Genomic DNA, 17,206 nt, shown 5'->3' on the forward strand with positions numbered 1-17,206 from the left:
TCCAATTCATTTTTAAACAATCTGAATTTATAAGTACATGTATTTATTTATTTTTAAAAACAACCCAAATTTACAGTAGGGCTAGTTCAGAAGTGTTTCACTGTCGGAAATGTGACAAATATCTTAATAAATGTTTTTAAACGATTTACAGAAAAAATGTAGCCAGTTGATTGGTGGCCATGAGCGCAATTAAAATATAGTTTTAACGGGGACACACGAAGGAACACTGAAGGTAAGGTGTCAGAACAACAAAAGATTTTTTCGAAGAAATACAATTTTTACTCCTCAAATATATTCTTCAGGCATATTTTCGAGCAACGGTGCCGTGTTTTGGGAACGTTCCTTTATTTAGCTAAAAGGGTCCCTACATCTTCATGATCATGCGTTTGGGCAAGTACTAGCTTAACCTTGGATTTATGAATGTGTTCACACATCATAAAATATACCAAAACATTGTTAATAAGTAATTATTTGTTGAAATTATTTGTTCAAAAAAACATTTTCCTCAAGTATTTTTTTCAGGCACTGGGCACGTTGATTTATTTACTTTAAGGGTCCTTACGTCTTCATGATCACGTGTTTGGGCAAGTATTAGCTGAACCTTGCCTTTATATTTGTGTTGATACATTATAACATATACGAAAACAAGGTTTAAATTATAATTATTTGGGGAAATGGTTACTTCAAATACATTTTTTCAAGTATATTTTCAGGCAACTGTGCCGTGTTTTGGGCACGTAGCCTGCGTAACTGCGTTAACATCACGTGTTTGGGCGAGTACTAGCCCTAAATTTTACCCACATTACCACGTCATTTTTAAGGGGGAGTGGGCAAACAGGATGTCGACGCCACTTGCAAAGCCCCAAATTATTGCACACATCCAGAAAAGTTTAAACTACACTATATTTGACTGCAAATGGATTCCGTGCAGTTCCAAGTTCGTGTGTCTCGGGAACTTTCCGAGGGGGACCGGAGTCATACAAATGTACGAGATGCAGCACGGGGAGGCTCAACTCATCAAAGAGGTAAACTTAAGACGTCTGAGATGTTCAATACATGTTATATACTCTCAAGTTAAATTGGTTGCATTTTGGGGAGTGTGGGCGGTGGATTTTGAATATATAGGAGAAGGGGGACTGTTTTTTGTTTTGAATTGCTTATCTCCATGGCAACAGGAAACGTTTGATGTTAAAATCATCAGAAAGGAAAGTTTTTTTTCCCACCTTGATGGTCAATGAAATACATCATTTACAATGGCAAAAACCGAGGTCTGAGTTGGAAAATCACTTAAAAAAAAACACCAATAGAGTCTTTTCCTAAAGTAACACTCAGAACAGGATTGGGAACATACGGCTCGCGAGCCAGATGTGGCTCTTTTCATGAGTACATCTGGCTCGGAGATAGAATTAACTTTTTGATGCATTATGCTGAAAGTGCAATTGATGGTTTTTGAATGACATGCACCTCCTGAAATGCAAACTGTCAGCCGTATTGGATGGTGTCTAATTATCCCTCTATGTCAGTGATGTCCACAGTGTGGACAGTGTGTAGTCAGTGTGTTTTGTCTCGCAGTGCCTCTTGATATTATATTCTTTACAAACAGCCACAGTCTCTTGGCAAATTAGGCAGGCAAATTTTGGGGGTGTAATGTCTTAAATCGGGTGGAGTAAAATGTTCGCTGAAAGCCAAGGGCAACAAGGCCAAAGGGCTACTGCCATCATCTGGTGAAATGGTGAATTATTATTTTATCCTGCGGTCAACATTACTGGCAGGCCACATACTGACGCTCCCCTACTTATGACCATTCAACTTGAAAAATGGTAGATTCTAACATTTTTTTCGGGATGTCAAAAAATATCCGGAAATTGAAGTTTGATTTTGGATTGTGTGCATCTTTTTCCGAGTGCAGGACATTACTGTAGTGCTTCTTTCCTCCGCTTACCGGCGTGGGGTGGCAATTTGGGAGGTCACCCAGCATCCACTCCGAAGAAGAAATCCGCTTTCTCTTCCTAGTTTGTGTGTAAACATTCTATACTGTATCTCCAGCGCGCTAAGAACTTTGAGACATTTTTATTGTTTAATATCTCGTGCATCCATTCAATGTGGTTGGGGTAAAGTGTTAAGAAGAGGCGAGCTGTTTCATTTGAAATGAAAGTGGATTATGGAAGCTTGATGCTGTTGAAAAAATGGTTGAATCGCTTTTTTTCGACCACTTTTTACCACGGAGGAGGAAGTCACCTAACTATTGAAGCTTATTTTCCAAAAGTAAGTTAAACTTAACTTTATTTATTTTTATAGAGCATATTGATTTATGAAATGTTTATTTTTCAGTACAAAAAAATACAAGTTACTTATACAAGCCTTAAACATACTTGTATAAACCTTAAACATACAAAATATAGCACTGAAGCTACTTACAAACAAATTAAACTTACAAACAAATTAAACTTACAAACGATTGTCTGGAACCATTCGTAAGTAGGGAAGCCTCAGTATTATTAATTTTATGACAGACTATGGGGCAGGAAAAATCGGATCATGGGCTGTAACTGTCCCCAGTCAAGTCAAATTTATTTGTATAGCCTTTAATAACAAAAATGTCTCAAAGGACTGCACAGGATTACAATGACACAATTACCTGATCTTAAACCAACATGCGGGCAAGGAACAACTAAAAACTTCAGCGTGAGGAAAAAGAGAAACCTTGAGAAGGGACCTTACAAGTGGTATTCCCCTTTCAGGATGACCAGGGTGAATTACATTTAGCATTACAGTACACAAACATAGTAAACACTGGGTAACATGTTGAAAATTTGTCCGGAAAGTTCTTGACAGCAGCGACGCCCCCAGCCTGTAAGAAAGAAAGTCTATGACGGCCACGACGCAGCTTGACTTGGCACTTAACAGGAGTACAGTGTATTACTACAAACTTCGGACTATTATTCAACAGACTATTACAGACTGCAGACTATTATTACACCATCCCCTTGAGGGCAATTAAAAACTCAAAACCAGTTACATAACAGTCTACTCTTCCTTTCACAGTAATATGATTCAGCCCATCACAAATGAAAACTTTTAGTTCAGCTGCTTTTTGTCTTCTAGGTGGAGAAAGCCAAGCCAATTAAGTGTGGCACATTCGGGGCCTCATCTCTTCGCCAAAGACATATAGCGACAGGCGACTTTGAAGGACGTCTTAACATATGGTCATCTAAAATTTTACCGGAAGAAGGGCTTTAATTTAGCTATCTGCAGTGGCTTAACGGTATTTGTACAGGAACCTGGAGGAGCCTGGCATACCGGTTTATTCCGTGAAGGCCCACAATGAGATTGTAAACTGCATCGATGCTGTCGGGGGCCTCAGCATTGGCGACGGGGCTCCTGAGATTGTCACCGGGAGTAGAGACGGTAGATCACTGCCTTAGTGCCTTCTTTTGTTTAACTGTAATTTAAGTTTTCTTATGGTGTATATCTAGGGAATATTTTCTTCTTAGCATAAAATGATGACACGCCGCTATTTTTTTTTTACTACATCCATCCATCCATCCATTGTCTTCCGCTTATCCGAGGTCGGGTCGCGAGGGCAGCAGCGTTAAAAGGGAAGCCCAGACGTCCCTATCCCCAGCCACCTCCTCCAGCTCATCCGACGGGACCCCGAGGTGTTCCCAAGCCAGCCGAGAGACATAGTCTCTCCAACGTGTCCTGGGCCGCCCCCGGGGCCTCTTGCCGGTGGGACATGCCCGGAACACCTCCCGAGGGAGGCGTCCAGGAGGCATCCTTATTAGATGCCCGAGCCACCTCAACTGGCTCCTCTCAACGCGGAGGAGCAGTGGCTCTACACCGAGTCCCTCCCGGATCACTGAGCTTCTCACCTTATCTCTAAGGGAGAACCCAGCCACCCTGCGGAGGAAACTCATTTCAGCCACTTGTATCCGGGATCAAGTTCTTTCGGTCATGACCCAAAGTTCATGACCATAGGTGAGGGTAGGAACGAAAATCGACCGGTAGATCGAGAGCTTTGCCTTTCGGCTCAGCTCCCTCTTCACCACGACGGACCGGTACAGGGTCCGAATGACGGCAGACGCTGCACCGACCCGTCTGTCGATCTCCCGTTCCATCCTACCCTCACTCGTGAACAAGACCCCAAGATACTTGAACTCCTCCACTTGGGGCAAGACCTCCTCCCCGACCCGGAGGGAGCATACCACCCTTTTCCGACTGAGAACCATGGCCTCGGACTTGGAGGTGCTGATCCCCATCCCGGCCGCTTCACACTCGGCTGCGAATCGCTCCAGCGAGAGCTGAAGATCACGGCCTGAGGAAGCCAACAGCACCACGTCATCTGCAAAAAGCAGTGACGCAATGCTGAGGCCCCCAAACCGGACTCCATCCCCGCCAAGGCTGCGCCTAGAAATTCTGTCCATAAAAGTTATGAACAGAATCGGTGACAAAGGGCAGCCCTGGCGGAGCCCAACCCTCACCGGGAACGAATCCGATTTACTGCCGGCAATGCGGACCAGATTCTGGCACCGGGCATACAGGGACCGCACAGCCCGGATAAGACTGTGCGGTACCCCATACTCCCGAAGCACCCCCCACAGGGCCTCCCGAGGAACACGGTCGAATGCCTTCTCCAAGTCTACAAAACACATGTAGACCGGACAGGCAAACTCCCATGCACCCTCAAAGACCCTGAAGAGTGTGTAGAGCTGGTCCAGTGTTCCACGGCCAGGACGAAAACCACACTGTTCCTCCTGAATCCGAGATTCGACTTCCTGGCGGACCCTCCTCTCCAGTACCCCTGAATACACCTTACCAGGGAGGCTGAGAATATAAACTAATACGTGTCTCTACGATGTCACCAGTCGCGTAATGCGTCATCCCACATATCATCGGAAAGCTTAAACTCTGGGGATTCAAGATATTTCAGAATATACTCATCATAGAAACATCAGGATCAATCTGAAACGAGATATATGAAAACTATAAAGCCGGTATAACTTAGCCAAAAGTGCGGGGAAATTCTACTCATGACATGATTTCCCGCAAACATGGTCTGGTTACATTCACGAGAGTCCAGTGAATCCAACGGTGTGAAATATTTACTCCTAAACACACCACAATCCCTGTAGATAAAAAAAAAAAAAAACGCATGAAAGCATTCCTGCATTGTTTGAAAATCTTTGTTGTAATAGATTCGTTTTGCTCCATAATTTATAAAAAAATAAACATATATACATAGATACGTATTCATATATATATATATATATATACTGGACTGTCTCAGAAAATTAGAATATTGTGATAAAGTTCTTTATTTTCTGTAATGCAATTAAAAAAACAAAAATGTCATACATTCTGGATTCATTACACATCAACTGAACTATTTCAAGCCTTTTATTATTTGAATATTGCTGATTTTGGCTTACAGCTGAAAAAAAGTCAAAAATCCTATCTCAAAATATTAGAATACTTCCTCAGACCAAGTAAAAAAAAATTTATAACAGCAAAACTAAATCAAACATTTGAAAATGTCCATTGATGCACTCAGTACTTGGTTGGGAATCCTTTTGCACGGATTACTGCATCGATCCGGCGTGGCATGGAGGCAATCAGCCTGTGGCATTGCTGAGGTGTTATTGATGCCCAGGATGCTTCGATAGCGGCCTTCAGCTCATTTGCATTTGTAGGTCTGGTGTCTTTCATCTTCTTCTTAACTATACCCCACAAATTCTCAATGGGGTTCAGGTCAGGGGAATTAGCAGGCCAATCAAGGACAGTGATGCCATGGTCAGTGCACCAGTTACTGGTGGTTTTGGCACTGTGGGCAGGTGCCAGATCATGCTGGAAAATGAAATCCTCATCTCCATAGAGCTTTTCAGCAGATGGAAGCATGTAGTGCTCTAAAATCTCTTGGTACACAGTTGCATTTACTCTGGACTTGATGAAACACAGTGGACCAACACCAGCAGCTGACATGGCTCCCCAAACCATTGCTGATTGTGGGAACTTCACACTGGATTTCAAGCAACTTGGATTTTGCTCCTCTCCAGCCTTTCTCCAGACTCTTGCGCCTTGACTTCCAAATGAAATGCTAAACTTGCTTTCGTCTGAAAAGAGGACTTTGGACCACTCTGCAACTGTCCAGTGCTTCTTCTCCATAGCCCAAGTCAGACGCTTCTTCCGTTGTCTTGAGTTCAGAAGTGGCTTGATCATGGTAATACGGCTATTGTAGCCCATTTCCCGGACACGTCTGTGAACTGTGGCTTTTGATTCCTGGACTCCAGCTTCAGCCCACTGTCTTTGAAGCTCCCCCAAATTCTGGAAGCGGCTCTTCTTCACAATTTTGTTAAGGCTGCGGTCATCTCTCTTGGTTGTGCAGCGTTTCCGGCCACATTTTTCCCTTCCAACAGACTTTTTGTGGATATGCTTTGAAACTGCACTCTGTGAACAGCCTCCTCTTTGAGAAATTTCTTTTTGTGTCTTACCCTCCTGATGGAGGGTATCAATGATGGTCCTCTGGACAGCAGACAGATCAGCAGTCTTCCCCATACTTGTGATTTAGTTTACTGAACCAAGCTGAGTGTTTTTAAGGCTCAGGAAAGCCTCGCAAGGTGTTTCGAGTTAATTAGATGATTCAGGTGATTAGTTGAATAGCCTACTTGTATACTTTTTCATGATATTCTAATATTTTGAGATAGGATTTTTGAGTTTTCTTAAGCTGTAAGCCAAATTCAGCAATATTCAAATAATAAAAGGCTTGAAATAGTTCAGTTGATGTGTAATGAATCCAGAATGTATGACATTTTTGTTTTTTTAATTGCATTACAGAAAATAAAGAACTTTATCACAATATTCTAATTTTCTGAGACAGTCCAGTATATATATATATATATACGTAGATTGCGACCTTTTTGAATTTGAGTGCATCTTTTGATCAGGTGCTCTCTCTGGTTGGAATGTACAGTAGTTATTTTTCAATTTGTCAAAACACTAAAAAAATAAATCTTAGCAATAATATGTCTTTTTTGAATAATGTATCTTCTTCCCCTGCAGGTACAGTGAAAGTGTGGGACCCTCGGCAACGAGACTCGCCCGTGGCTAACATGCAACCCATTGAAGGCGACACCAAGAGGGACTGCTGGACAGTCGCCTTCGGTTTGTCGCATCTTAATGTGAAAAAAAAACCCTTTCCCAAATATTTTTCAAAAGGGCTTTTTTACTGTATAAATTACCGTATATTTCGGACTATAAGGCGCACACAAAAGCCCCAAATTGGCATAACGTAACGTATGCCTTATAATATGGGGCGGGGCGCCTTAGGGTGGAGCTTATGTGACCAACTTTTTATTTTTTTCATGTATTCTTTTATCTTACAAAAATGTTCCACTTTCACCAAAACTAAACAGCAGAAGTTTCAGTCATGTAAGTTGATATTTACAGGTAGGTCAATCACTGTATAAATTTGAATTAGCGCTCATTACATCGGTTACACACACAAAATAATGATGGCATATGTAGATAATACAAACAAGAAGAAAAACTCAGTCCTTTATTAGTCTTTTTACGACTGTCAGGAATAGTTTTGCGGTGTTTTTCAGCAATTGGCAGCTAATGCCGCAGATCAGTTTCATCTTTTATGATATGACCACAGTATTCGTGAATCAGCGCCACACCTCATCCCGTGATTCCCATTCCTGTGGTTCAACATCAAGATAGCCAATAGGAAGGTCTATGATTTTGAAGTGCTAGATCTAGTGGACACAAAGTTTTCTAGACATTTGCTAGTAAGAGTGTCTAAATCTACTAATATCCTCCTTTGAAAATCCTGTTCAGCATTTCATCTATGTTGTCCTTATTTTCATTGCAGCCTCCATTAGTTGTTTTGTTGGTGCACTGACTTGATTGTCAAACAAAGTGAGTGTAACCGTTTCTGGTGTTAGATACCCCAGGTGATTGGAGCCTACAAAAACTCTTTGTCTTCTGGAATTGTCATAATGTTAAGCATTAGCCATGAGCAATGTCAAACAAGTCATAAAGTTCTTCTTGAACTCAATTTTCTTGGCTTTTTGTGTTGCTGTTTGTCGTCCTTTGTTCTTTTTTAGCAAACGCCATGCTTGAAAATGTTTTTAAAGTTTAGTCTGACAATTTCGTGGATCTCGAATTGGAATTGTTTGAACGTACTGAATATATACCTGATGCTGATCTTTGAATGTCAATCACTTCTTGGAGGACAAAGAAGGTCTGCTGGCCTTGTCTTCAAAAGTAGGTCAAGGGAAATTATACTAGTTTAATTAGACTGATCTTGCTGAGGATTGACTTGTGGTTAATAATTGTTTTGAGATATAAATTTACACATCTGTGGCTTTTCCCAGCATCTCTAGAACTGCCATTTAAGAAAACTGATAGAAAACGCCAAACTTCTCAGCAATTGAGCTACCTCTAAAATTAATTTTATTTAGACCAAACTGCACGGCGATTGTTCTTCTGTGTAATGGAAAACAATTAGGGAGTAAGACAGTGACTTTTTGCAACTTTGAAAATAATCTCCACCCTAGGGCGCCTTGTATGTTGTTTATTTACAATTTAAAATATCGTAGTTTTTGGATTATAAAACACATCCAGAACCCCAGATTGGCCTGAAATTTGAGTGTCCACTTTATAATCTGGGGCGCCTTATGATCCAGGATATTTTATATGCGGACAAAATTGTAAATGCCTATCTATAAATACTAATACAGTGGAACCTCGGTTCTCGGCCATAATCTGTTCCAGAACCCTGTTCGAAAACCGATTTGTTCGATCACCGAAATCATTTTTCCCAATAAAAATAATGTAAATCGTTTTAATTCGTTCCAACACCCTGAATGTTTACCTTGAATGTTTAACGGAAACATAAAGTTAACCCAGGCGTACGTCCGCGTTATCGTAATCTCTGACCACCACAAAGGTAAGAAATCCTATTCATAATTCTTTTCTTTATCCTTTTATTTTTTTATTTTTACACGTTTAAAAATAAAAAAAAAACAGGTAGTTTACAAGTCATTTAGCACCCGGACAAGTGGTGAGCGGTTCATTGGAAAGGGGGCTCTGTTCCAACACCCTGAAAGTTGGGCTCCGTTCCAACACCCTGAATGTTTACCTCGAATGTTCAACGTATATAAAGCTAACCCAAGCTAATCGTACGTTCGCGTTATCGTAATCTTCCATACGAAAGATTACGCTAACATGAACGTGTAAAAATGAAAAAAATCAGGTCGTTACAAGTCATTTAGCATCCGGGTCTCCACAACAAGTGGTGGGCGGTTCATTGGAAAGGGGGCTCCGTTCCAACACCTTGAATGTTGGGCTCCGTTCCAACACCCTGAATGTTTACCTATAAATATAAAGCTAACCCAGGCTAATCGTACGTTCGCGTTATCGTAATCTTTCGTATGAAAGATTACGCTAACATGAACGTGTAAAAATAAAAAAAAAAGGATAAAGAAAAGAATTATGAATAGGATTTCTTACCTTTGTGTTGGTCAGCAAAAGGCGCAGGTGGAGTAGTTGTACGCACTACTTTTATTTTCACCTGTAGCAACTTTGCTGCTTGCACTGACTTTCTTCGGAGGTATAATAATAATAATAATAATAATTCCCTTGTATTGTCATTCTGTGTAACAATGTACACAGAACGAAATGTCGATTGCACCTGACCCGTTGTAGCGAGCCGATGCAGCCGCAGCCAACAGAGGGCGCCGCCGACCACTTTTTAAGTCTTAGGAATGACTCGGCCGGGGCGCGAACCACCGACCTCCCAGTCTCAAAGCGGGCGCCTTACCATCTAGGCTAATAAGGGGCTCCCCATACGCCGCTCAGCATCGCACCCTAGCGTACGCATTACCGGCGTTCGAACTCCGATTTTTTGACCGAACAGCGAAGCAAGAATTTCTCTAAATTTTTGATCGGACTCCGATTTGTTCGAACTGAGAGGCGTTCGAAAACCGAGGTTCCACTGTACTATGGATAATATTTTTGTGTTATTATTCATCAGTTAATAACTTAAATTTTATTGTTGACCACACCTGCATAACAGTGGTGGAAATGGGGATCAAACCAAATAACGAAAGTAATAGCACTGAATCCGGACCATCAGACTGTTAGGGACATAGATGGTTGTTCACAATTGATAGATAGATAGATAGTTAGATAGATAGGTACTTAATTCACTTCCAGCAGTATCCTTGTGTTGAAAAAAAAATAAAAAAGATAGAATACAAAAATACCCAATATAACGTTTTGGTATAATGTAGGGGTCGGCAACCTATGGCACGCGTGCCAGTGGCACGTGAGCGCACGGCCAAATAATAATGTTTGTTTTTTTTAAAGCGCATTTACCTGAAATTTAGACATACTCTGTTGCGCGCCATGTTATGCAAAGGATTTACGTGAGGCTTTACTTGAGGCTTTACGTGAGTTTGCCTGGCGCCTCGCAGAGAGAGAGTGAGAGACCCAGCAAACGAAAAACACACGCCTGATAAATGAACGAGTCATGGCGGCTCCTCGAGCGAAAACATCGCGCTCTCTCCAGCCAGCGTGGACAGATTACTGGGGCTTTGTGCAAAAAATGACCGTGCTCTTTGTGAATTATGGCCCGAGAGCGTTGTACCACGCGCATCAAGTGTTAAACGTAATTACGAGACGAAAATTGAACATGAATTCAAGGTGAAGACATTAAAATGCGCTGTGTCCCGGTAGCAAACAAACAGACCCTAAAAACCTTTGTCGCTGCTAAAAACACAACCACTGAAGCTATCTAACAAATTGCTCACTGAATAGCAAAGCAGGGAAAACCATTTACTGATGGCGAATATTTTAAAGAAGCGTGTGTGTGCGCGCGCGGGCCTTCTGCATTGCTGCTGTTATTTCAAGTTTTAATATTTTCTGCAACAAGATATCAGTGATGAAGGGTATAGTAACTGACCATTTTACTTTTTTTTTATTGTAGTTTATAGTTGATGAAGAATGGTTGATTCTGGTTAATTCTTGTAGTAAAAAGCTGAAGTCAAAATGGCTAAAGGCCTTTTTCACATGATGTTCACATTCATATTTTAGTTAATTGATGAATAGTGGAAAATAAATAGGTCAGTTATACCAAAGTGCCGCTGCCGGGTAGAGTTAAAGAGCCTCATGGCATGAGGAAGAAAATATCTCTTCAGTCTGTCCGTAGTACAAGACAGTGACAGCAGTCTGTCGCTGAAACTGCTCTTCTGTCTGGAGATAATGCTGTGTAGTGGATGCGATGGATTGTCCATGATTGACTGCAGCTTTTCCAGTGCCCGTCTCTCAGCTACTGTTGTTAGGCTGTCCAGCTCTTTGCCCACAACAGAGCTCGCTTTCCTAGCCAGTTTATTGAGACGAGAGGCATCCTTCTTCTTGACGCTGCCTCCCCAACAAGCTGTCGCATAGAAGAGGGCGCTTGCCACTACTGTCTCATAGAATATTTTCAGGAGCTTTTTGCAGATTTTGAAGGAGGCCAGCCTTCTGAGGAAGTAAAGTCGGCTTTGCCCTTTCCTACATAGAGCTTCTGTGTTGGCAGTCCAGTCCAGTTTGTTGTCCAGCTGCACACCCAGGTATTTGTAGGTCTGGACAAATTCTACACATTCTCCTTTGATGGTTACAGGAACCAGGTGAGTTCTGGTTCTCCTGAAGTCCACCACCATCTCCCTGGTCTTGGTGGTGTTCAGGTGCAGGTGGTTTGCATCGCTCCATCGGACTAAGTCCTGAATCAATTTCCTGTACTCCTCCTCCTGCCCATTTCTGATACATCCCACGATCGCAGTGTCGTCGGCAAACTTTTGCACATGGCAGGACTCAGAGTTGTACTTAAAGTCCGATGTATATAGAGTGAATAGGAACGGAGAGAGCACGTCCCCTGCGGAGATCCTGTGCTGCTAACCACAGTGTCCGATGTACAGCCCCCCTGTTTCACATACTGGGGTCTGCCTGTCAGGTAGTCAGTAATCCATTCTATAAGGTGTGAGTTGATGCGATGGATTGTCCATGATTGACCGCAGCTTTTCCAGTGCCCGTCTCTCAGCTATAGTCGTCAGGCTGTCCAGCTCTGTGCCCACAACAGAGCCCGCCTTCCCCACCATTTTATTAAGACGAGAGGCATCCTTCTTCTTAGCGCTGCCTCCCCAACACACTGCCGCATAGAAGAGGGAGCTAGTCACAACAGTCTAAGAGAACATTTGCAGGAGTTTTTTGCAGATGTTGAAGGACGCCAGCCTTCTGAGAAAGTATAGTCGGCTTTGTCCTTTCCTGCACAGAGCTTCTGTGTTGGCAGTCCAGTCCAGCTGCACACCCAGGTATTTGTATGTCTGGACAAACTACACATTCTCCTTAGATAGTTACAGGTTCCGGGTGAGGTTTAGTTCTCCTGAAGTCCACCACCATCTCCCTGGTCTTGATGGTGTTCAGGTGCAGGTGGTTAGTGTCGCTTGATTGGACAAAGTCTTGGATCAATTTCCTGTGCTCCTCCTCTTGCCCACTTCTGGTACATCCCACGATCGCAGTGTCGTGGGATGTAAGTAGCAGAGGCTGTATGGTGTTGAAGGCACTGGAGAAGTCCAAAAAAGTAATCTTCACAGCACCCCAGCCTCTGTCCAGGTGAGAGAGGGATCAGTGGAGAATTTAGACTATAGCATCCTCCACTCCTACCTTCTCTAGTGCTGCAGCTGGTGATGGTCTTCATCCCTTCCCACACCTCCTTTATGCTGTTATTCTGCAGCTTTTTTTCCCAACTTGCTCCTGTACTGCTCCTTCACTTCCTGGAGCTGGACTCCTGATCGTCGTCTTTAAAGGCCCTCTTCTTTTGTTTCAAAAGGCACTTGATGTCGCTCGTGATCCAGGGCTTGTTGGCATAGCAGCGTACAGTTATTACAGGAACAATATTGTCCATACAGACGTCGATGTAGTGAGTAGTGCAGTTTGTCACCGCCTCAATGTCCCCACTGCTGAACCTTTGAAGGACATCCCAGTCCGTACATCCAAAGCAGTCTCTCGGAGCCTGCTCTGCCTCAGTAGACCATTTCCTGAATGAGCGTGTGGTTGTTGGTAGCCTCCTCACTTTTGGTTTATAATGAGTTTGAAGCCGAATGACGTTGTGATCTTCTTTCCCCCTTAATGTTTGCATACGGCAGGTCAATAGTCCACATACTGGAAGAAAGCAGGCAGTGTTGTATCCAGTGTCACGTGATTGAAGTCCCCAGAGATTAACAGGATGGCCTCGGGGTGCTGTGTTTGTAGTTGAGCAACAGCGGAGTGGATGATGTCACACGCTACTTCTGCGACAGCGCGCGGTGGCATGTAAAGAATGACAACAATGGCGTGTCCAAACTCTCTTGGCAAGTAATAGGGACGCAAACTTACGGCCAAAAGTTCAACGTCCCTGCAGCAGATGGAAATCTTTGTGTTTACATCAGGGTTACACCACCTCATGTTCACGTAGATAGCGAGTCCGCCACCTCTCCATTTCCCGCAGGCTTTTGTGTATCTGTCTGCCCTAACTGCGCTGAAGCTGGGTAGCTCCACGCTAGCGTCCGTGATGCTAGACGTGAGCCACGTTTCCGTAAAACTCAGCAAACTGCACTCCCTATACTCTTTGATGTTTTTCACCAGCAGAGCCAGTTCGTCGGTCTTATTTGGTAGAGAGTTCACATTTCCTATGATTACGGACGGTACAGAATGCTTATATCGCCGCTAGCCGCTTAGCCTTCACCTTAGCTCCGGCTCTTCAGCCACGATAGGGCCCCTTCGCCTCGTCAGGTAAATCGGGAATCATGCCGGCACGAGAATTCTTCAGGGCAAGGAGTTCCTCGAATAAATGCATTTTTGTGCGATAAAACCCATATCCATAGGATAGAAAGTAATCCAAAAGTGTAGTTGTCAAATGGATGAAAACACCGAACACAGAAGCAAACAATAAAAACAATAAATCACAAAAAGAGCAAAATAACACGGAGCTGCTGGAAAGGCTCCCGCTCGCGATGGCGCCTTTGATGTTTGTATGTATGCAATTGCATAACATTGAGTGCAACAGGAATCAAACCGGATTGTGGCGGAAATGGCACCTGATCCTATCCACTAGACAGCTACAGATACATATAACACATTAATTGCATTAGGTTTTATCTCATTATAATACTGTTTTTATTCACAGTACCAGATCTGTTATAGTAGAGGTCACGGATGCCGAAGCTGGAATGAGGGTGAGGTTGGACCAAATGAGGTTTTGCACAAAAAACAGTGCTGATTAAAACACTCCGCTGATTTTAAAGGGACAGTGTTATTTATTGGTCCATCAGATGTCTCTTTGATGTGTAGTGCGACCAATGAGTCCAAGGAAGACTACAAACTAAGGAGACTGAAAGTGAGTAAAAAGCACCCTTTTCTTTCAATTTCCCCCAGCCTTTCTCAAAGATAAAAAAAGAAGGGAAAACGCCTTTTTTTAAAAAAAAAGAGTTAAAAATAGGGAAGAAGAAATAAGAAAAAGAGGCAAAATAGGAAAACGGGAATAAAAAGAAGGGCAGGGGAATGAAAGAAAAGAAAGGAAAATGGGGGAAAAAGAAGATGAAAGTATATAAAGAAATCAAAGAGAAAAATGACAAAAAAAGCAAATTTATCTTTTTTTCCTTTTTATTTTGTATTTTTCTTTTTGTAATCTTTCATTTTTTTTTCTTGGGTTTTGCTTTTTGTCTTATTCCTTTTTTTAAATTTTCTTTATATTTGTTCTCCTTTTTTTACTTACCTTTTGATTTTTTTTATTTCTCTTCTTATCAAAAGTATTACCGTGTGTTTAGGTCACTTTGTGTATGCATATTTTATCTCCTTCCGTTGTGCATTTAGCACTTGTTTTCGGTGGCATGACAAATACAGCGACACCTAGTGGGAAAATACCACCCACTGTCCCTTTAACTTTCATATTAGGGTGGGGCCTCAAATTTTCATCCTGGGGCCCGCAATTGTCCCCAGGGCCTTGAGACCCTCTTATTGGAGAAATGAGAAAACTGAAAGTATTAAAAAAAAACAAAAAAAAACAGTATGAAATGTTTCATTTTCTCTCTGCTACAACTAAGCATTGTGAGTGACAAATGTTTTTATTACATGCAGCAATGAGTTTACATATTTTAGGACAATCAAATTACTTCCTACAATGCTTTTCTCTTCTTTCAGTTCAGAACAACCAAGTTACTTCCCACATCTTTGTATATAATTAGTGGTCCCCATACTTTTTTTGCACAATGGACCGGTTTATTGTTTGAAAATATTCTCGAGGCCCAACCCAATAATGACATCTACAATTAGGCAGCAAGACTAAAAAAAGTAATGATGACATTAAACCTAATACCTTTTACGTGTGTCGCTCGTATCCGTAGTTGTCTGTGCTCTCTGCCGTGATCCAGTTTTGATTCCTATGCTAGAGTGATCAGTGATATATCCTGACTGATCAATCAATCAATTCACAAATACAGTATAGTACTTATAATTCTTTGTGCAACTCTAGCCGTTACTGTAGTTTCAGTTCTTGTGCACTTTATATAGGAATAAAATATCACAAAACACTTTTCTATGGAGAAGCGCCTTATAATCCTTATAGTGCGGATAATTTGGTTGTTTGCAGATGTTTTACCAAGAAATACATTGGAAGATTTCTTTAAAAATACACAAAAATATAACAATATGTAGCTTCAGTTTATAGTTTATGTGACCATGGTGGAATGCATTTTCCTCATGCAGTAATGACTTGTGAAAATGATCAGGCACCTTCAAGGCACTTATCCACACAGGGCACGCCTTCAACGATCAGGACCGCTGTGTGTGCGCCGGCTACGATAACGGCGACATCAAGCTGTTCGATCTGCGGAACATGTCACTTCGCTGGGAGACCAACATTAAAAATGGGGTGAGGACACCACACGTTGAATTTCTGATAGGAGTTGTTTGATACAGACAAAATTGCTTTAATCTACTTAGGTGGTGCTAAGCGGGTGTTAGTTCCCGAAAGAGCGTCTTTTGGTCTCGTAACAAGAAGGAAGCAATCCTCACAACATATTTTATTTTAGTTTTAAATGATCTATTTTGCAGATCATTGGTAACGATAATGATTGATCAGTTAAAAAGAAATATATAGACACACAAATAAATAATGCACGTGGTTTGTATCTAACAAACTACGATTTATTTACGTGGCAAGGAAAATTGAACCAAAAGAAAAGTAAAGGAAATTGCGGTGTTAGTGAGGGAGTTGCGGTGGAGGAATTCTGTGGCAAAAATGAAAGTAGTGATCATTAAGCCCAGTGTTAACACATTAATGTTCCTGTACAATTAGCCTAAAATCCTGTTCTTGAACCATTTGGAGATAATGGATTTATTTGGTCTTTTTTGAAAAGTAATGATCTGAAATTTTGTCCCAAACTGCTAACATTGAGTGTTCAGAGTTGGAACAGAAATAGTAGGTTTTTATTCTTGCCTGAATTTATTTTTGCATCATAATGCCTGCAGATGAGTGTAGCATGGGTTTCTTAGCTGTGTATTTTACTTTATTCAGTTTTTGGACATTTAAAAGACTTGTGAATGTTTGACTTCTCTTAGCATACAATCCATGATTGCACACACTTACACGTAATAATGGTGTGTAAAAAAAAAAAAAAAATCATGGATATACTTGCGCTCATTATTTTTTGGCTCTGATTTGAATACACCCCTGGAAAATGGCATAAAATTATGCTTTTATCTTCATTGGCTAACCAATGTGTAAATCATCACTCGATTAGGTTAGCGCTGGCTGATAGTCGGACCTATTGGAGGCAACATCCGTTTTATCAAACAGGCCTGTATAGGCTAATGCTGGCTGTGGACCATGAAAAAAAAGTCTGCTATTGGCCGAGAAAGGTGTGAATCAGAAGGGGAGAAGGCAACTACCATATTGAGAATATTTTTTGAAGTCTGTTTATTTATCTAGTGGAGTCTGGGAGCAAAACAAATGAATTTCAAAAAGCAACGTCCAACAAAGCAGACCACATGGCGCCTAACTCCACCCTAGGAAAATCTTTCTATCCATTTTTTTGAATCCATTGGGCTTTTTCAGCTGATGTAGAGGGAAATAGAGAAACACGGATGGGTTTTGGCAGGCGTCCTGGCTGAGGAGCCAGGGCCATGG

The 17,206-nt window shown here is 41.8% G+C and overlaps 1 protein-coding gene across 4 annotated transcripts in view; it reads left to right on the top strand.

Moving 5' to 3' along the window:
- The window catches only part of dnaaf10 (dynein axonemal assembly factor 10), a 38,738-nt gene that overhangs the window by 2,526 nt on the left and 19,006 nt on the right, over window positions 1-17,206 (top strand). The window contains exons 1-6 of one of the 4 annotated variants that reach the window (XM_088351747.1): window positions 166-232; window positions 932-1,025; window positions 3,106-3,206; window positions 3,278-3,408; window positions 7,057-7,158; window positions 15,834-15,949. In XM_088351747.1, coding sequence (XP_088207873.1) covers window positions 984-1,025; window positions 3,106-3,206; window positions 3,278-3,408; window positions 7,057-7,158; window positions 15,834-15,949 — 492 coding nt within the window. In that variant the 5' untranslated portion in view covers window positions 166-232; window positions 932-983. The other 3 variants (XM_088351749.1, XM_088351748.1, XM_088351746.1) reach the window with 3 other exon arrangements.

The sequence above is a fragment of the Urocampus carinirostris genome, chromosome 13, assembly GCF_059441175.1.
Source record: "Urocampus carinirostris isolate Australia breed hairy pipefish chromosome 13, RoL_Ucar_1.0, whole genome shotgun sequence".
Taxonomy (NCBI): Eukaryota; Metazoa; Chordata; class Actinopteri; order Syngnathiformes; family Syngnathidae; genus Urocampus; species Urocampus carinirostris.